Here is a 21,512-nt window from a genome sequence, read left to right on the forward strand (position 1 = left end):
CACGCCTGGCCAGACACTTGTACTTTTAATACCTGTTTGCATAAGTGTCAATACTTCACAAACAAGGGACGTTCCATGAAGAAAGCTGTGTAGTAGTAGTAGGGGTGAGGTGTGGTTAGAGATGGAGATTTGGAAAAATGGAAATTATAGTAAACTTCCTGTTTCCCAGGCTGTTTCCAAGAACAAAATCTGAACTGTAGGGAGAGAAATGGTTATGGAGATAGATAGAGATAGAGATTGAGATAGGTAGAGCTAGAGCTGCAGTTAGATGTAGAGGTAGAGCTAGAGCTACAGTTAGATGTAGAGGTAGAGCTAGAACTAGAGCTAGATATAGAAATGAGGTAGAGATGTAAGTATAGCTAGAGCTAGAGGTAGAACTACAGGTAGAGCTAGAGAGCTAGGGATAGAGATGATATAGAGGTAGAGACAGAAGTACAGCTAGAGCTGGTACCAGTACTAGAGGTGGAGGTAGGCATACAGCTAGACGTAGAGGTCATGTAGAGATAAAGGTAGAGCTAGAGCTAGAGTTAGGGATAGGGATAAGGATAGGGATAGAGCTAGAACTAGAGCTATAACTAGCGATAGAGCTAGAGGTAGAGGTAGATGTAGAGATAGAGAGAGATGAAGGCAGAGGAAAGGGAATGGAGAGGGGGAAGGGAGGAATAATTCATAGATGATTTTATAAGAACACATTATATTTAATAAATATCAAAAAAATCATCTAGAATATATTTTTAAACCTTCACAAATCATTAAGATATTGACATAAAACCCAAGAGATTATCAATTTTATAAACAGACCTTACACAGAAAAAGAAGATAAAGTTAATAGGACTTGTAAAGGCTCTCAACCTCACATTTCATTCAATAAAATATATAATAGAGTAACAATAAAGTACTATTTCCATTGACAATGATAAGGTTTGGCTCTGTGTCCCCACCCAAATCTCGCCTTTAATTTTAGTTCCCATAATTCCTACTTGTCATAGGAGGAACTCAGTGGGAGGTAATTTAATCATGGGGGCAGTTATACTCATGCTGATCTCATGATGTTGAGTTCATTCTCACAAGATCTGATGGTTCTATAAGGGGCTTTTCCCGCTTTTGCTTGGCATTTCTCTCTCCTGCCACCATGTGAAGAAGGACATGTTTCCTCCCCCTTCCACCATGATTGTAAGTTTCATGAAACCTCCCCAGCCATGTGAAACTGTAAGTCAATTAATCCTCTTGCTTTTATAAACGACACAGTTTTGGGTATTTCTTCATAGCAGCATGAAAACAAACGAATACAGATAAGGATGTAGAAAATTAAAACATCATAGATGTTGATGTAGATATACTTGGGGAAAACTCTTATATATGTGGGGATAAGAAGAGTGTACGCCCTTTGACCTGGCACTTCCACTCCTAGATATTTATTTTAGAGAAAATCAGGCAGATGGGTGCAGACAAACATGTATGAATGTAATTTTTGTTTTTGCAGTGTTCTTTGTCATGATGAGAGTGGAAATAATTTTCCCTTGGTGGGAGATTGTACAAACAAATTATGCTTTATTCAAATTATGGACTACTCTATAGCAGTTAAAATTAACAATTTAGAGCTCCATGTTTCAATATGGATAAATCTCAAGAAACATAATTTTGAATAAAAAAACAAAAATGCAAATTATACATATAATATGAAAATGTATATGCAAATATAAATTCACAAAACAATAGGACAAATTTAATTGATGTATATAGATATAGTAAATGTACAAAAACATGTATGGAAACAGTACATAACAGCTTCTGGATAATAGTTATATTTGGGGGTGGCCTTGGGGGAAGAAGTAAAAGAGAATAGGTTGGGGGGGTTGTTTCTGTGATTTTTTTTTTTTCTTTTACAAAAAGAGAGTCATGGAGCATCCGGTGATGTGATCCTGGCAGAAAGGCAGGTTTTAATTTCCCCACAATTCCTCCTGGAAAACAAACAAATCAATTAGGATAGCCAATAATAAACACACTGTTAATGCCTTAAATAAAAGTCAAAGGCAATAAATTCCCATAAATTTCAGATTATGAACAGGAGTGATAAGTCACTTACAGCAGTATAACAAGAACAAGAACGAAGTTGTGTGGTAGGAATACTGAAAAATGAATAGGGACAACCTATGTATGCCACAAACTTGGGGTATAAAAAAATTTTCTACAAATATCTACTAAAAGAAGAAGATCCTATATTCCTTGGGTGGAAACATGGGAAGATGTGTGAGAATGCCCAGTGAAACTGGGAAAAGTCCTCAGAATCTTCAATTTGCAGATAAGATTAAACAACTGCTTACAGACATGAAAAGATGATGGTTCTAGGTTAATTTAAATTTATAATTAAATGACCACACAATTAAGCCCCTAGCTAATTTCCATTTAGTGTTAAATGACATAATAAAGAATTAGAGAAATCCAGAATGGGAGGCATTCTATAGAACAACTAAACTAATTTCTATAAGTCAATGGCTGGAGGAAAAGGGGGCAGAGGAAGAACTGCTCTAAATTAAGAGTGACCTAACAAACAAACATATTAAAATGTGGACCTTGTTTAGATTTTAATTCAAATAAACCAAAAACACAGTTTTGAGAAAATCCATACATTTGGTTAAGACCAGGTGTAAGATTATGCCAAAGAAACATTATGAGTGATAATATTGTGGTTTTGTAGTGGATCATAATTTTTAGAGTTACACTGAATTATGATGGGGTAAAATAATACCATCTGATATTTGCTGAAAAATACTTCAAATAAGAAAAAGAAAAAACATGTTTTAAAAAATAGGTTAAATAATCCCAAGTTACAGTAATCTAAACAGTGTGGTACTGACATAAGGACAGTCATATGGATCAATGGAACAGAATAGAGGTCCCAGATAAACCCTTGTGCACACAATCAATCAATCAATCAATCTTTGACAAGAGTGCCAAAACCATACAATGGTCTTAAAGGGTAGTACTGTTAACAAATGGTGTTAAGAAAACTGGATATTCACATGTAAAATAATGAAGTCAGATCCTTACTTTACACAATATACAAAAATAAACTCAAAATGAATTAAAGACCTAAGCATAAGACCTTAAAATATAAAACTACAATAAGAACATAGGAGAAAAATTTTATAATAGTGGATATGGCAATGTTTTCTTGGATATGACACCAAAACCACAGGCAACAAAAGCAAAAATAGACAAATGAGAGTACATCAAACTTAAAGCCTTTTGCACCTGAAAGGAAACAATCAGTAGAGTGAAAAAGTAACCTACTAGATGGGAGAAAATATTTCTAAATCATATATCTGATAAGGAATTATATTCAGAGTACATAAAGAATGCCTATAATTTAACGACAAGCAAATAACCTAGTTAAAAATAATAGGTAAAAGCCTCAAACAGGTATTTCTCCAAAGATTTATAAATGGCTAACAAGTGACAAGATATTCAATGTCACTAACCATTAGAGAAATACAAATCAGAACTATATTGAGATATCACCCATTAAGGTGGCGATATGGTTTGGCTCTGTGTCCCCACCCAAATCTCTTGCCAAATTGTAATCTCCACATGTCAGAGGAAGGACCTTGTGGGAGGTGATTGGCTCATGGGGGCAGATTTCCCCCTTGCTGTTCTCGTGATAGTGTGATCTTGTGAGATCTGATGGTTTAAAGTTGTGTGGCACACTTCCCCCTTCTCTCTGTCTCTATCCTGCTGCACCATGGTAAAATGTGCTTGCTTCCCCTTTGCATTCTGACATAATTGTAAATTTCCTGAGGCCTCCCAAACATGCTTCTGTACAGCCTACGGAACTGTGAATCAAACCTCTTTTCTTCAATTACCCAGTCTCACGTAGTTCTTTATAGCAATGTGAGAATGGACTAATACACATGGCCACTGTTACAAAAACAGAAAATAGCAAGTGGTATTGGAATGAGGAGAAATTGCCATTCTTGTGCACTGTCAATGGGAATTGACAGTGCAGCCACTGTGAAAAACAGTATAGAGTTTCCTCAGGAAACTAAGAAATGCAGTTACCATATGTTCCAGAAATCCCACTTCTGGGTACCTATCCAGTAGAATTGAAGACAGACTCTTGATGATATATTTTCATATCCATGTTCATTACAGCATTATTCACAATAGCCAAGAGGTGAAAGCAACCCAAATGTCCATTGACATATAAATGGATACAAAGAATGGCATATATAGATACAGTGGAATGTTAGCCTAAAAAGAGGAGGAAATTCTGTCATGTGCTATAATATTGATGAACCCTGAAGACATTATACTAAGTAAAATAAGCCAATCACAAAAAGACCAACACTGTGTGATTCCACTTGTGTAAGGCATCTAAATTGGTCCAACGAATAGAAAGCAGAATTGTGGATGTCAGGGACTGTGAGGAAGGGGGAAAAGAGAGTTGTTTCTCAATGGGTATAGAGTTTCAGTTTTGCAACATGAAAAGCTTTTAGAGATCTACTGCACAACAATTTGACTGTTGTTAACACTATTGAACTATACACTTAGAAATGGTCAAGATAATTTTTATGTTAAACATGTTATGTTAAATTGTGTTTTCTACCATAATTTTTAAAATAAATAAATAGGTTCTGTGAATGTGACAAAATCCTGATAATTGTTTTATCTTGATGATTGGTATATCTAGTACTACTTTAATTTTGTGTCTGTATCAAAGTTTTTATAATTTTTAGGGAAAAAGAAATTTGAAACAATTATGACAGAGTATTAATATCTGTTCATTCAGGAAGGGAGCAAACTGGTGTTTTCTGTATGTTTGGAATATCTCATCATTGATAAAATCCGAAAGTAATAGCAGTAGCCAACTGGCAACATAGAACCTTAAGTTTACCCAGTTTGAATCTATGGGTCATAATTCTCAATTATCTGGAGAGACAATCATATTAATTAGTCCAATGAGACCAGTGGAGATTGTATAATCCAAATAGAGTTGCATTGAGGATGCGTGGTCAGTTCTGAGAGAAGCGATATGGGCTTTCAGAGTTTCCAAAAAAATATTTACTACCGATTAAAAGAACAAGAAGGATTTTCACGGTAGATCAAAAAGTTTAGTAATATGGCCTGGATGTTTCACAGCTTGATGCCACTATCTAGTTGTGCCACTAAGAGATCCAGAGACTCTTATGCTAGTTTTTTCATTTCTCTGAAAGAGAAAAAATGCTTGTGGACTTCCAAGGTGTTTATCACTATACCCTGATAGCTGAAGATTATAAATAATATTTTTATTTAGGGGCTGTTAACAAAGTTGTCAGTTATCTTTATGACCTAGCCAAGATAACTCATTAGCTTTTATGCAATGCGATTGTTGAAGACATAAAAAAGGTACAAAAAAGTTAGCTGGGTGTGGTGGCAGGCGCCTGTAATCCCAGCTACTTGGTCGGCTGAGGCAAGAGAATCACTTGAGCCACTGAGGTGGAAGTTGCAGTGAGTCGATATTGTGCCATTGCACTCCAACCTAGGCAACAAAAGTGAAACTCCAACTAACAAAAAAGAAAAAAATAGACATTGATAGTAACATCAACATCAAAACAGAATTGCATTTCCCCAATTCAAATAGGTCACAAATGATGATCCAAAACTTAACTGAAGCAAAACAATCAATTACTGAAGACATTTGCTCTGTAATTTTATACCAACTCTTCATTATGGTTTTTGTTTTTCAACTTTTTAAGGTTAGAAGGTGTTTCAGAATGTGACTTAATAAGAATTTTTAAAAAGCTTACATTTTTTTTACTTTTTATTTTGAAATAGTTGTGAATTCATAATTTGCAAAATGGATAGTTCTTGGGCACCCTTCACTCACTTTCTCCCAGGGGTTACATCTTATATTAACTATAGTACAATGTCAAAACTGGGAAATTGACATTGGTACAATGTGGTGTATAGTCTATGCCATTTTTTTATATGTATGCATTCCTGTAACAACCGCTAGAAGCAAGATATGGAATTCTTCCACCACCACAAAGATTTGTTGGTGTTAATATTTTACCAATTTATGTCAAATGTAGAAAACTTGCCTTCTTTTAAGTCTCTGTACCCATCTTCCCAACCCATTTATAATATTGTTGTCTTAAATATTTTCTCTACATACATTTAGATTCATATCGGAAAATATTGTACTTTTAGCTTTGACTACTAAACTAAATTTAGAACACACAAGAGGAGAAGGAACGTCTTTTGTATTACTTATATTTGTTTTTTTTGATGTTTTAAGATTCCTTCTTTAATCATTTCCATTCGCTTTCAAGGGGGTTTCTTTAGCCATTGTTTTAATGTATGTGGCTTGTGAAAAATTCTCTTAATTTTCATTAATCTGAAAATGCATTTATTTCCTTTTCATTTCTGAAGGAAAATGTTGCCAGATACAAAATTTGGGTTTGACAGTTCTTTTCTTTCAGGACTTGAAATTTGTTGTACCATTTCCTTCTGATCATTGTGAATTCTGATGAGCAATCCACTGTCACTCAAATTGTTTTTTCCTCTGATAGTTAAGGTGTCATTTATTTCTTGGTGCTTTCAAGATTTTTTGTTCTTAGTTTTCTTTTTATTTCGATATGGATTAGCATGGATTTCTTGTGTTTGGATTTCACTTATTTTTATTTATTTATTTATTTACTTATTTTTTGAGACAGAGTCTCACTCTGTCACCCAGGCTCGAGTGTAGTGGCGTGATCTCCGCTCACTGCAAGCTCCGCCTCCCGGGTTCACGCCATTCTCCTGCCTCCCGAGTAGCTGGGACTACAGGCGCCTGCCACCACGCCCGGCCAATTTTTTGTATTTTTAGTAGAGACGGGGTTTCACCATGTTAGCCAGGATGGTCTTGATCTCCTGACCTTTTGATCCACCTCAGCCTCCCAAAGGAAACTATTTTGTTAAGTGCAATTTTAATATAACCTAAACTATATATTCTTGGCCCTTGTTCACAAATAATTCATGACTACAGTTGCAATAGTAGTAGAAACATACTCATCATTCACAGCACATAAATGGAGGCCAATTTGCTGGGGATAATTTCTGCTTATGTATTCTGCTTTATAGCTTTATTAAACAAAATTTTATATTTTTACTACAATATTCTTAGAGAAAAGATAGCCATAAAATACAGTGAATGTCTCAAGAACCATTGGTATATTTGCTCAGCCGATTTTGAACTCTGTGATCCTAGAAAGTTCACTTAATCTCTTTATAGTTCACATCTCAATTGGTAAAATGGGATGATAGAGGCAATGATCTACTGAGCTCAGGAATTAATACAAAACACAGATTCTTTCTGTTTGTTTCTGGCATGACATAGCTTTTGGTTATTTCATTGCTCTTTAGTATCATCTGTAGAAAGCACACAGAAAAAGGAAACAACGTTGAAACAAATGCATCACTTTTAAACGTTAGTTCCTAAATGTACCAGTAATTATAATTGAGGTATGAACTGCAGTCACTTTTTCTAAGACAAGCTTTCTAAAATTCTATTATTGCCTGAAAACCTCAGTTCTGTGGGTATAGTTTTCCTATTATTAATAGAGACATTGGATCCTGAGTTTTAGCAAACAACCTGACATAGTGAAAGGGGAGAGTGTCCTGGAAAAAACAGGGACTGTGGAATTAGGAAACTGATATTTACCAGAGTCTGGGCTAGTTTATTGAATGTCTTCAAACCTCAGATTTCTTATTTTTCAGAAAATTGGGACCAACAAAATATACCCTAAAAAGATTATAATGAGAATTTGAACTACATTACTGGTCAGACGGAAATGACATAAAACATTTTTATCAATATGCCCTAGAGTCCAGGACCTGTGTTCTTTCTCTGAGTACCTGAGTAAGCTCCTACCAACATTTGGTTTTTCAGCAGTAAAATAGAGGTAATATCTGTTCTAACTACCTCACAGAGTTATTCGTTGAACAAAAACCAATAAAATTACTTTTATTTATTGCAAAATGATATATAAATAATGTTCACTAAGGTTTTATGGAAGTTTAAAAATTATTAGTTTTTTTTAATATATATATTTGAATAGACTTGCTTAGGTTGAAACTTCAATAAGGTGTTAGGTGTCAGACACACAGAGTTCAATGATCCGCCTTGAGTTTTTCCCCACTGCTTTCTCATTTTGCTGCTAAGGGTAAGCACCAGAGTTGGCCTGTGTCAGAACTGAGGATGAGGAGAGGGCTGCCTTTGCTGCTGCTCACTGTCCCCTGCTTTCTCTGCAGTGCCCACTGTGAGATGCTCCTATTCTCATCCTGAATTTCATCCTTTTGCTCACTACTTCCATGAATTATTCCTTAGAAAGAGCAAAGAATGAATTAAATAATTAATTTTGAGCATTTGCATAACAATACAAAACAATATCCTTTTTAAAGATTTGCCACAATTTTAGTTTTGTGAAAAATGTTGGAGTCATGTATCTATTTAATCACCATTTTCCATTCGGTGTCTTTATGGTGCCTAGTCTGTCATATTCTCATTGGTTTTCTGTTTTTCAGTTTGTCAATGGCTTCACCTGTGTGCCTTACAATCATTTGGCTCTTTTTATCAACTTCATGAAGATTTGCATATATTGCAAGATTTACAATTTTAGTTGGCACTATATGTACTTGGCACTGTAATTTTATTGTATTATTAGGTATTTACGGTATCTGGTAATCAGCAATAAACAGATAAAAATGCTTTGACATAATGGATGAAAACACAGGCTAGTGATTAATTTACCAGTGAGCGTATTTGTGTTACTAAGACCTTGCATTCTTACACAAATGCCAATTGCAGGAACTTGTAACGAATGCAGAAGGAGGCTAGCTATGACTGTATTTAAAAAGTACTATTATTATTATTCCCATTTTACTCATGAGAAACTGAACCTTAGCCATGTTGAGGAATTTGCCAAGAAAGACGTTTCGTATGGCAGGGTCAGGACTTGAATCTGTATTGGTTTGACTTTTCGAGTTCTTCAGACATCAAAGAACTTACAATTTGGTTATGTGTTTTTGAGGAAGAACAAAGAAAGAAGAAATGAGTCAAGATAATACAAGATAATAAAACTGTTAATTAAGTGTACAATTATGTGACCTAGACTATCCGTTTTTCATGAATTCAGAAAGAGTATGGGACCGTAGTATTAGAGTGGGCGGGGGGGTGTGGGCGCTGTATTTGCAGATCATTTGGTAATGTCCTCATGATTTGGATGAGGAAACCGAAGTCAAGACAAGTAAAGTGATTGTCCCAAACTAACAAAAATGGCTCTTACAACTAGAACTCCTACTTTTTTCTAAGATAATTTTGTAACTAATTGAAAATAATATATATTCTAATTGTGAGATTAGAACTTTTTAATAATGTACAACAGGCACTCAAATAATATTTTATTCAATGTCATTTTATTCAACTTCACTTCTTAATAACATTGATAAGAAAAAAATGTGATTCCCTGTTGGGGCCACTGTCTGTGTGGAGTTTGCAAATTGTTATGTCCAGAGTGGGTTTCTGCTTGGCTACCTGAGATGCTGGGAAGGACTTTGGCCACCTGGGACCATGAACTGAAATAATAGGGTAAATAATTATCTTTCTTGCTTGTATTAATCTTTCTTAAATGAATGTATAGCTTACATTTATCTCAAGGTTTAAGGTTAGAAGGGTTTTGTTTTTTATTTAGAAGTTTGGTGACATTTTTGTGAGCAGAAATACGCCATAATATTTGTCTCTTTTTTATATTAATTTCCCTATGGTAAAATTGACTTCAATAGTCATTGTTTCACTTAAAGTTGCAGTTTTCAAGAATCGACCAATGATGTTATGTGAGACCTTATTGTATATCATAAAGTTTTTCAAATTGGAGAAGAAAAGACCATGAAAGAGAACAGATACTTAGTACTATGGTGACACAGAAGAGGCAAAGAAAAATGTAGAATGATTCACCCATTAAACCTGCCTATATGGAAATTTATATAAGGCACTGTTGGGTCCTGTAGCTAAGGAATTATTGAGTAACTTACACAGTCTGTTAGGGAACAGAGACACTTCTACAAAGAATACTATAATGGAGTAAGAACAATTTAAAAGGAAAGTCACATAGTGGTATGGCCACTAGGAGTGGGGAGTTATTAATTCAGCCTAAGGGATTCCTACTGATCTTGTTATAATGCTTCACAGAAGTGACAATTAAGTTTACCGGGTACCTGAAGGGCAGGGAGTTATTCCATCTAGAAAGAACTGCAAAGGGGTAACGTATTATAAAGCAAACATGTTAAAGGAATAGCAAGAAATTCAAAGAGGTCCTAAATACTTATGCAAAAGCTTTAGAGATGCGTTTTGAAGAATTTTTGGCTTGTTAAAATTGTAGAATCATTCTGTCCAGAAAGGTTTTGCTAATTTCTAATTTTGCTTAAGTCAAAAATCCTTCAGAATGCATTTCTAATTTTCTGGTGTTAGCATTAGCAGCCTCCACATCAACATTCAAAGTTTAATAATCAGCACAACCTGTAAGTGTTGACCACCCGTGACTAAACGCTGCATCATCTTGGCTATGTTTGCTTTTATGCCTTTGAAGAAATGCGTAGACTTTGCTAGGCTACTCGCTTTTCAGTTATAAAGGGAAACATTTACATTTTACTTCATAAATTTGCGCAATCATTGTGTGTCAATCAAACATAAATAAAACTTAAAGAGAAAAAAATCAATTAGAATTAACTGAAATAGCACTGACTAAATGTGATCTGATGCAATGAGAATCTTCATGGTTCCATTAGCAAAAAAACAAAAACAAACTTCTCTGTATGGTATCTGCAGCTTGCTGTGTGTTTCTCTCTCAGAATATTTATCATTCGTAAAACTTACTTGTTTTTTTTCTTCCAGAAAGCAAACTCTCATTTCTTAACATTTTTATGCTTCTGTGGAACTCTGGCTGTTAAAGTTTACGTAAGAACTTCTATTTCATAATAGCTTACCTGTTTGTTCCCTTCCCTCCTTGGAGCTCAGGGACTAGGTCTTGAGGGGAGGGGTGACATATTAATCATCTAGAATTTCCAGTATCTAGCACTTAGTAGTTGTTTAATCAATGAAAAGTGGATGATTGAGAATAAATGAATAAAACTGTTGTGAAAACCCCATTCATCTGAGGATCTATATATTGGCCAGGGTGGGCCTGGTAAGAAGTAAAATTTAGTGTCTAAGAGAGATTACCCTGAAATATTGGAATTTTAGGGAACCAAAATTAGCACCTCTTTTTTTCACCCACTCTTGAACTTATGAAATGAGATACATAAAACAAATGGAGATTTAAACATACTAAGTAAAAAAAAATTAATAGTAACTGGTAAGTACTTTAGAGATTATGACTTACATCTGCTGTCAAAATAGTTCACAGATACTTCATCCCAGGGTTAGGCAGATTTATCTCCAAGTCATCAGCTTAGCTGGACACTGCAGGGTCCTCCTATTAAGTGATAGGCAGTAGAGATATTGTGCTGAAAAAGTCCTGCTTTCACACTGTTGAAGTGAAGTGAATGGATAATTTCGATATAGTGTAATGGCGAACTATATAGGGAATTAAGGGAGGACAGGAGAGAGTCTCATAGCTTTGACTTAGAAGGCTCAAGGAATGAAATGTCCAAGATGTGTTTTGGAGGAAGGATAAGAGTTGTCTAATAAAGAAGGGAATGTTCTAGACCAGAACACCAAACCAAAGAAAACAAACATGAAGTGTTTGAGGCACAAAGCTTTTTGTTTTTAATGATCAGAAGGTAGAAGATGAATGGAGAGAGAGAAGACAAGGAGGAGGAAAAGAGGAAAGAAGGGAATAAGAATGAGACAGGAGAGCTTACTGAGGAGGGATCAGGAAGGGCTTTGCAAGCAATTTTATGTACTATCTACTGGACCCTCTCCTACGGGAACAAACAGTGGATAACTGAATGGTTCTTAGCAGGAGGATAGCACAATAGATCTTTCACTGTGTGAAACACTAAGAAAGATCGCAAAATAAACAGGAGGCTTGAACTCCAGGAGAGGCAGGGAAGTTGGAGAGAGGACGACAGATGGGAGACACTTGTAGGATGTAAACTCAAGAGGCTTGGTGGTAGTTTATTTAAAGAAGGGGGGCCGATGCCCAGGTTCCCTGTCTTAGAGAAAGAGATGATGGGTCATAACATGAGCTACAGCTGCATCTAGTTGATGTGGATTTATTTGCTAAAAGAGGATTTTTTTTTTCTCAGTTTCAGCTGGGACAAATACTCTCCCATGTTCATCTTTGCCCAATATGTGATCCGGAACAGTTCAATACAATTAGCAACTTCAGATCATTGGCAGGACTGAAATAGCAAAGTGTGATGTCACCTACAAATTAAGATGTATTACTAAGCATCCTCAGTGTGCTTTGGATCTGTATGATTAGCTTCCCCATTGATCATGCATTCAGGCTGAATTCTCTGAAGACTGTCCTGTCTTCAGAGAATACAGATGCCTAATAATCCAGATGTAGCTGGTTAGAGGATTCTACTGCTAGAAGAACATTTTGACTCTACTAAAGCCAATCCTCTTCAAGAATCATAGATCATCAAAAAAATCTTTAAAGCTATTTAGGACAATGTTTTCAATCCTGGGTCAAGATCCATTCATGAGTCATGAAATCACTTCTGTGGGTTACATCTTGCTTACTTGTCTTAAAAACTGAACTAGAATGTAATAGACTGGAATAGAAAATATCAAAGCACATCACATATATAGCAAATGGATTTTTTTGTGAGACAAGCATGGATGGGAACAGAGAAGAAAGGCATTTTGGTAGCAATAACAATCTGAACGAAGGTGGAAAGGTAGGAAAACACAAAGAACGTGTGGAGAATATCAAGTAGTTCATGATGGCTACGGTGAGTATAGATGTAGATGATTTGTAGAAGATAAAATTGGATAATCACTGAACCCCATATTGGGACATGAAAAACAACTCAGGAATTAGTATGTCATTCAGTAGGCAAAGGAGAATCATGGAAGGTTCTTGAGCAGGGAATCTACGTGAGGGAAAGTTTAATAATGAGAGCAGTGGGGAGGATCATTCTTTACAGAAATCAGGTAGCAGTTGTAGCAATAATCCAGACATGGGGAACTAAAAATCTACATGTCAAATTTCTTCCTACCTCCGAGCTTTACACATGCCATTCTCTTTGCCTCGGTCACTCTCCACCACAGTTTTACCACCTTATTCTAACTATTTACTCCTAGTTTTTAGAAAATATATTAGTCAAAGTTTTTATCTAAGAGAAATTTTTTGACCTCCCCAAGACTCCTATTATATATGTCACTCTTTTGATCAGGTAATTAATGTGCTGTTATTTCACGTCTGTGTCCTCTGTTAGAATGCAATGTCCATAAGCAGAAGGAATCTCTCTTGTTTACAGCAGTTATCTCTAGCAATTAGGGTGCCTTGCACACTGTTGACTAATAACTTTTTGCTGAATAAATGAAGGAGCTGTGACAGTTACCATAGGAAAAAAGAAATCAATGTGGAAGACATTGGAAAGGAAAATCAGCATGACTCAGGGATTTACGGGGTCTTACACCAAGGGAAAAGAAAAGCCAGAGATTCAGTCATTGCTCTGTAAACAAACATTTGTTCCACATACACTCAGTGTAAGGCACTGGTGCTGGGCCCTGGGAACATGGAGATGAATAAGATATAATTTCCTCAAATCGAGATGCTCACAGTTGGCAATCAGGAAATTCTTATGTAACTCATAAGCCAAGTACTTTTTTGTTTAAAGTGCTTTATATACATTAACTGGACAATAACTTTATGAGGCAGATACTATTATCATTCCCATTTTATAGGTGAGTTTTACAGAAATTAAGCCAAGGAGAGATTAAATAACTTGCCTAAGTTCACACCGGTAAGTGTCAGAACTGGGATTTGATTGCTTTTTCCTAACTACTATGCCATGTTGTTTCTTTGATTTTTGCAAAGTGGCATTATAATAGATAGTTCAGAATGCCTGGTCCAGAAGCAGTCCAGAAAAGAAAGTGGCCATCTATCCAGAAGGGAGAGTCAAGGAAGGGGACGCGACAGTGTCACGTGGAAAGAGTGATAGGGAAAACATTCTAGGTGATAGCATTTCAAGGCAAGAAAGTATGAAACAACATGATGTTTTGGGAGATCTACAATCCATTTAGAATTCCTGGAGAATTCCTGGAGGGAGAGGACAACAGATAAAGCTACTGGTGAGGTCAGCGGAAGAGATTTGTCTACCACTCTAAGGCACTGAGACCTAGTTCCAAAGGTTATCACGAATACAGGAATATCATAAGCAGTAGGGGTGTGGTGAAGTGGGATATGATCCAAAATCAGACTTGCTGATTAGAAATACCACCTTAGCAGTAGTGAGGAAGGATAGGTTTAGAGCGTGAGCTGGAAATAGACAGATTAGGAGGTGCCTGCAATCAGCCAGGCAGGAGATTATGAGGGACCCATTTAAGGCATTAGTAGCAGACACAGAAAGAAGAATGTAAGAGCACTGCAGAACTTGGAGAGGCACTAGATGTTGGGAACAGAAAGGAAGCAAGCTAAGGATCTCTTCAAGGTTCTTGACTTATAAAATCAGGCCACAAAAGATGGGTGGGACAACAGAGATGACAAACAGTAAGTTATTTTTGGAACATGTTTCATTAGTGATAGGCTGACTTCCTGGGTAAAATGTCCCGTACTTGACAATGTGGGGTCTTTACTTACTAAGAAGTTTGAAGCTCACAAGTGTTAGTGGAAGTCATGGATGTGAATGAAGACATGGAGGGAAAGGACAAATCCAAGAACTAATGGAAGGACTGAGCACAGAACCTTGAGGGATCAGTCACAGCAGGGGGGGGAAGAAGAGGAGCCGGAAGAGAAGAGCAGAGATGACATGACCATAGAGGCAGGAAGACACTCATCTGGAGCCACATCACAGAAACAAAGATGCCACACCTTTCCTGGACTGTCATCTGGGAAATTCCTACTCATTTGTTCTTCAAAGTTCAACTCAAGCACTTCCTTTTCTGGGAAGCGTTCCTTGACTGCCCCCTTCCATATAAATCCTGTTTCCCTTTGCTGCCAACTGCTACTTGTATACAACTTGAACTTTAAAGAAAGTACCCCTTCATATCCTTCTGTCTGAACACCTGTCTTAACGCTTGGCCGTAAGCACCTTGGGGGTCCCATACCACATTGCTGACCAGAGGGCTTGGCCTGTAGAAGATGCCTAATACATATTTGCTGAGTGAAGCACTGTAGGAAACATTGAGTATCATTAAGACTTCCACAGAAGAGCCACTGCAAAATCTGTGCCAACTGTTGATGCTTCTAGAACACAGACTTACTTTCAGTTTTCCAAATAACCCATGTTGGTCTTAATGAAAACCTTCCTATTAATTACTTTCTGAAGTCCTAATCTTATTTCAGAGGCCAATTACATCTTCTATGAGTATATTTTCACCACCAACCTAGAGATCAAACCACCAACAAAGCCCCTGAGTCCTGAGTTAATCATCCTTCTATACAAACTGTCTTATGCATATTTTTCTTATTGCACAGATTAAACATGTTATAATGATGGGCTCATCTCTGTGTCTTACATCAGGATGACGAGACTATGAGCTTTTCGATTGAAAGACCAATGTCTTGAAGATCTGTGGCTCCAGCAGTCATCACAGCAGACAAGCATTTGGTAAGACCTTGGGATAGGGAAGAGGAATTAGATGGTGCCTTGATTTCTGGCCATCAAACAGGCCACCGTCAGAGGGCACTGGCAGCTCTATCAGGCTGAGATTGCTTGAGGTGTTCCTGCAGTCTGAATCATAGGCTGTTTGCAATGGAACTATAACTCCAACCCGGACTTCTGCATTTTTCCCAGGCAGCAGGATAGGGGGTGCATGCTCTTACTTCTGGATCAGCTTCTCTGCTCTGATTGCCTTACCGGATTTTAAACTGCTCTCTCTGTCTCCATGCTAACTTACAGCCTGTTCTCCTTACCATATCAGAGGTGTGTCTAAGAAACAGTTCTGCTCAAAGCATGTTATACAAGGTTTTTCACAATTGCCTCAACCTGCCTTTACAGTTGTATATCTGCCACCAGTCCTGGTTCACCACCACCCTGTCAGTACAAAACTCTCTGCTGTTTTCTGAATAGACCACAGACGCCCCCACACTAGTGCTCTTAGCTCGGGCTGTTTCCTCTTCTGCAAATTCCCTTCTCCACCTCTAAGAGTTCTAACTTGTCATGCAAGGCTCTTGTATTATTTACCTGATAAAGAGTTCTCTAATCATCCAGGTAGAGTTTTTCTCTTTGCTCTGTGTTGCAGGCTTTTAAGAATGTACCTCTATTATGGCTTATCACACTATTCATTTTTTTTTTTTTTACTTATTCCTCTTCCATAGTTTAATATACTCTGAGGGCAAGTATCAAAATCTTCAAGGAAATCTACAGGCTGATTACTTGCAATTAAAAATGTCTGGGCCAGGCGTGGTGGCTCACACATGTAATCCCAGCATGTTGGGAGGCCAAGGGGGCAGATCACTTGAGGTCAGGAGTTTGAGACCAGCCTGGCCAACATGATGACGCCCCATCTCTACTAAAACTACAAAAACAAATTAGCCAGATGTGGTAGCGGGTCCCTGTAGTCCCAGCTACGTGGGAGGCTGAGGTGGGAGAATCCTCGAACCTGGGAGGTAGAGGTTGCAGTGCCGAGATGGTGCCATTGCACTCCAGCCTGGGTGACAGAGTAAGACTTTGTCAAAAAAGAAAAAAAAGTCTGGAAAGATAAAGGTCCTGACATAGTCACTAAATATGCCCATGAGGCCAGGCTAGATCTTAAGGAAGCTCTCCTACTTGGAGTGGCAAGACAGAAACTTGCAGGTACATTATTTACAGATTAATAAAATCCTTCAGTGGCAACAGAAACTTGCAGGTACATTATTTACAGATTAATAAAATCCTTCAGTGGCTCAAATTTATTTATGCTTAGATTGCAAACAGCATTTGATTCACAGTCCTGTCTTTCTCATCCACAAAATACATTACTAAATATCATGAGAGGCAGGGGTCTGTAGGCCCTCTAGATTAATTTTATTTGCTGTTTTTGGCCTATAAGATAAAAGTTAGACTCCTAAGCAAAACATCCAGGGTTATTATACCTTAGATATACCATGCTGTTGTATATCCCAGGCTTTTACAAACACCGTTCCCACTGCCTCCAATCTGTGCACCTTTACCCAGTCCCGTTTTTCCCAGCAGCCATTTAGTTCATCTAATATACTCCTATGTCACCTTTACAGTTTCACTCGAACCTCACTTTTGTGATGCCCACCCTCACTTTCATAAGAAGACTTGAGCTTTTCCTCTCTATGCTCGTGGTGTTTCTGAGTACTTCTGATACATATAGTTATAAATCACTACAATTGTCTGTTTCCTTACTGTTTTCCCTTTGAGACTGTAGTTGTTGATTGTAGGTTCTGTATCTTATCTCCATAGCTTTAGAAAATGTCTGTTTATTATTTACAAGCTCACATATTGTAAATAATAAATAAATGTTTTATTCCTTCATTCAACAAGTACTGTTTACCAAAATATTCATCCATGGGTTTGGTTGGTTTAACTTCTAGTAGCTGAGTTCCCCTGGAGGTGGGCACAAAGTAATGTACAAATAGAACATAGAAATCCAAACAGATGTCATTAGGGAAGCTTGTGTGCAGGTAGAAAGATCACAGCCACTAAGATTGTGCTCTGGATAATAATACCTCATCTCCAGAGAGGCAGGACAGTCTGAGTCAAAGGAAACTCTTCCTAGGAAGGGTCTAGAAAATCATGAAGACTTCTAGAACAAGAATGAAAATGGAAGTCAAAATAAAAATGGAAGTCCTATAAAATGGAACATTAGTGGAAACTCATGCATGTGTTCCAATCATCATCAGAAGAATGAACTTCAAAAGTTCATAAATCTTGAATTATAACTGCTCTGTAACCATACAGGAAAGAAAAAATACCATGTCATAGTGGGAGGTTGTTGGAGCCACAGGAAGTGGCTCAGTAGATTGGGTGGTAGACAAGACTGAATGTAAGGTGTCTGTAAGAAGCTGGGCATATTAGGCCATTCATGCTTCCCAGAAGCCAGTTCCCCAGAAGCCAAGCAGATGCCAGTGCCATTTTTTAAAGCCTGCCAAACCATGAACCAATTAAATCTCCTTTTCGTTTTTTTTTTTTTAATAAATGAGCCAGTCTCACAGATTAGAGCCTGAAGTACATTCCAGTGCCATGCTTGTACATTCTTTACTCATAATGGAAGGCAAAACAGAAGGCACTTCATAGGGTGAAAGCAAGAGCAAGATAGAGCATATGAGTGTCAGGGCGGGGGTGGTGTCACACTTTACAACAACAAAATTTTGCCAGATCTCACTCACTATCATGAGAACTGCACCAGGCCCTGGGGATCTGCCTCCATGCATGACCCAAACACCTCCCATCAGGCCCCATCTCCAGCATTGGGGATTACAATTCAACGTGAGATTTGGGCATGGACAAATACCCAAACTATATCATTCCACTCCTCTTCTCCACCCCTCAAATCTCACAACCTTCTCATGCTGTGAAATATAATCATGCTTTCTCTATAGTACCCCCAAATCTTAACTTGCCCTGGCATGAATTCAAAAGTTCCAAATCTAAAGTCTAAGTCCAAAGTTTCATCTGGAGATAAGTTCCTTCCACCGATAAGCCTGTAAAGTCAAAACTATTTATTTACTTCCAAGATACAATGTGAGTACAAGCATTGGGTAAACAGTCCCATTCCAAAAGGGGAAAATTGGCCAAAAGAAAAAGGCTACAGGCTCTACGCAAGTTTGAAACCCAGCAGGGCAGTCAATAAACCTTATAGCTCCAAAATAGTCTCCTTTGACTCCATACCCCACATTCTGGACACAGTGGTGCAAGGTGTGGGCTCCCAAGGCCTTTGGCAGCTCTGGTCTGTAGCTTTGCAGGGTTCGGTCCCTGTGGCTGCTCTCATGGGTTGGAGTTGCATGTCTGTGGCTCTTCTACACTGAGGGTGCAAACTGCCAGTGGTTCTACCATTCTTCGGTCTGGAGGATGGTGGCCCTCTTCCCACAGTTGCACTAGGCAATGTCCTAGTAGGGATTCTGTGTAGGGACTCCAATGCCACATTTCCTCTCTGCACTATCCGAAAAGAGGTTCTCTGTGAGGGCTCGCCCTGATAAGCAGCTTAGACACCCAGGCTTTTCCATATGTTCCCTGAAATCTAGGTGGAGGGTGCCAAGCCTCCACCACTCTTGCACTCTGTATACCTGAAGGCTTAACACCATGTGGAAGCCACCAATACTTGTGGCTTGCACCATCTGGAGCTGCTTCCTGAGCTACTCCTGGGCCCCTTTGAGCTATGGCTAGTGCTGGAGCAGCCAGGATGCAAGGAGCATTGTCCTGAGGTTGTGCAGGGCAGCAGAGCCCTGGGCCTGCCCCACGAAATCATTCTTCCTTCCTAGGTATTTGATCCTGTGATGGGCTCTCTCAAAAGTCTCTGAAATGCTTTTACAATTGCTTTCCTATTGTCTTGGCTATTAGCACTTGGCTCCCTTTTATTTATGCAAATTTCTCTAGCAAGTGGTTTCTCTGCAGCCTACTTGGATTTCTCTCCAGAAAAATGCTTTTTCTTTCCCTGCCACATGGCCAGGCTAAGAAACTTTCTAAACATTTATGCTCTGCTTTCCTTTTAAATATAAATTCAATTTTAAGTCATTTCTTTGCTCTGGTATCTGAATGTAGGCTGTTAGAAGCATTCAGACCACATCTTGAACACTTTGCTGCTTAGAAATGTCTTCCTTCCTTCAATCTAGATACCTTAGGTTGTCACTCTCAAGTCCAAACTTCTACAGATTCCTAAGGCATGGATACAATACAGCCAAATTCTTTGCTAAGGAATAAAAGGGTGACCTTTGCTCCGGTTCCCAATAATTCTTCATTTCAGTCTGAAACCTTCTCAGCCTGGATTTTATTGTCCATATCACTGTTGGCATTTTGGTCAGAACCATTTAATGGGTTTCTGAAAATTTGCAAAGTTTACCTCATCTTCCTGTCTTCTTCTGAGATGTCCAAACTCTTCTAACATCTTCCTGTCACCTAGTTCCAAAGCTGCTGCCACATTTTTGGGTATCTATCTTTATAGCAATGCCTCACTTCTAAATATCAATTTTCTGTATTAGGCCTTTGTTGCATTACTCTAAAGAAATACCTGAGACTGAGTAATTTATTTTTAAAAAAGGTTTAGTTGGTCCATGGTTCTGCAGGTCATACAAGCATGATTCTGGTATCTGTTTGGGTTCTGGGGAGACATTAGGGAGGTTTTACTTACGGTGGAAGATGAAGTGGGAGGAGGCACTTTGCATAACGAAAGTAGGAGCAAGAGAGACAGTAGGGGGTGGATAGGTGCCCCACTTTACAACAACCAGATCTCATGAGAACTTGCTCACCATCATGAGGACAGCACCAAGCCATGATGGATCTGTCCGGATGAACCAAACACCTCCCACCAGGCCCCATCTCCAACACTGGAGATTGCAATTCAACATGAGATTTGGGCAGGGACAAATATCCAAACTATATAACTGGAGAAGCCTCTCAGAGTTTTGAGATAGGGCTGACAGCAGAGACTATGTCCGTGTCGGTATCCCTGGCATTGAGTTCATAACAAATGCTCAAGACATGCTTGTTGAATTGTTAAGTCATGATTTTTTTGCCATGGGCACCTTGGTGAGAGAACTGAAACCAATGATTAGTCCCAAATAATTTGAGAAGGGTAGAGGAAAGCAAGAATGAGGAGAGCCTGAAACCACACCAAGAATTTTAATGTGAATGCAAACCTTATTACCTAATGAGCTAGAGGCATACATTAGATGCAGAAATATCAACCTTCTTCTATCCTGAGCTGAACTTGCAAATTTTTTTAATCTTAGAACTTTTATAACCTGAAATGGGTACAACGATTAAATCCATATCTAGGTATATTCAATTTTCAAGGTGCTATTTTAGCTTACCAAAAGTTAATGTATGCCCTCCCCTCCCACATTCCATTTAAGAAGTACATCTCTCAGGTTAAGATACTTTCATCAAGGTCACTAGACTGCTTGTCAAAAGCCTTTTAAAGTCAGTCACTCCAAGAATGATAAATAGCTTTGGCCTCAAACATGATTGTGTTGAGGGAAAGGAGGGAAAAAAAGGAAAAGAAAGGTGACAGTTTGACAGTTGACTTTTTTTTTTTTTTTTTGAGACGAAGTCTCGCTCTGTCGCCCAGGCTGGAGTGCAGTGGCCGGATCTCAGCTCACTGCAAGCTCGGTCTCCCAGGTTTACGCCATTCTCCTGCCTCAGCCTCCCGAGTAGCCAGGACTACAGGCACCTGCCACCTCGCCCAGCTAGTTTTTTTGTATTTTTTAGTAGAG

General features: G+C 38.1%; 1 protein-coding gene across 2 annotated transcripts in view; it reads right to left on the bottom strand.

The window, feature by feature from the left end:
* The window catches only part of PTGER3 (prostaglandin E receptor 3), a 221,093-nt gene that overhangs the window by 12,323 nt on the left and 187,258 nt on the right, over positions 1-21,512 (bottom strand). The window contains exon 3 of one of the 2 annotated variants that reach the window (XM_033225290.1): positions 1,451-1,961. The exons of the other annotated variant lie outside the window; for it this stretch is intronic. Within the exon in view, the coding sequence (XP_033081181.1) occupies positions 1,941-1,961 (21 nt within the window). The 3' untranslated portion in view covers positions 1,451-1,940. Of the gene's footprint in view, positions 1-1,450; positions 1,962-21,512 lie in introns of those variants that run through there. 2 annotated transcript variants of the gene reach the window in all.

Source organism: Trachypithecus francoisi, unplaced genomic scaffold (assembly GCF_009764315.1).
Source record: "Trachypithecus francoisi isolate TF-2019V2 unplaced genomic scaffold, Tfra_2.0 Lachesis_group12, whole genome shotgun sequence".
Lineage (NCBI taxonomy): Eukaryota > Metazoa > Chordata > Mammalia > Primates > Cercopithecidae > Trachypithecus > Trachypithecus francoisi.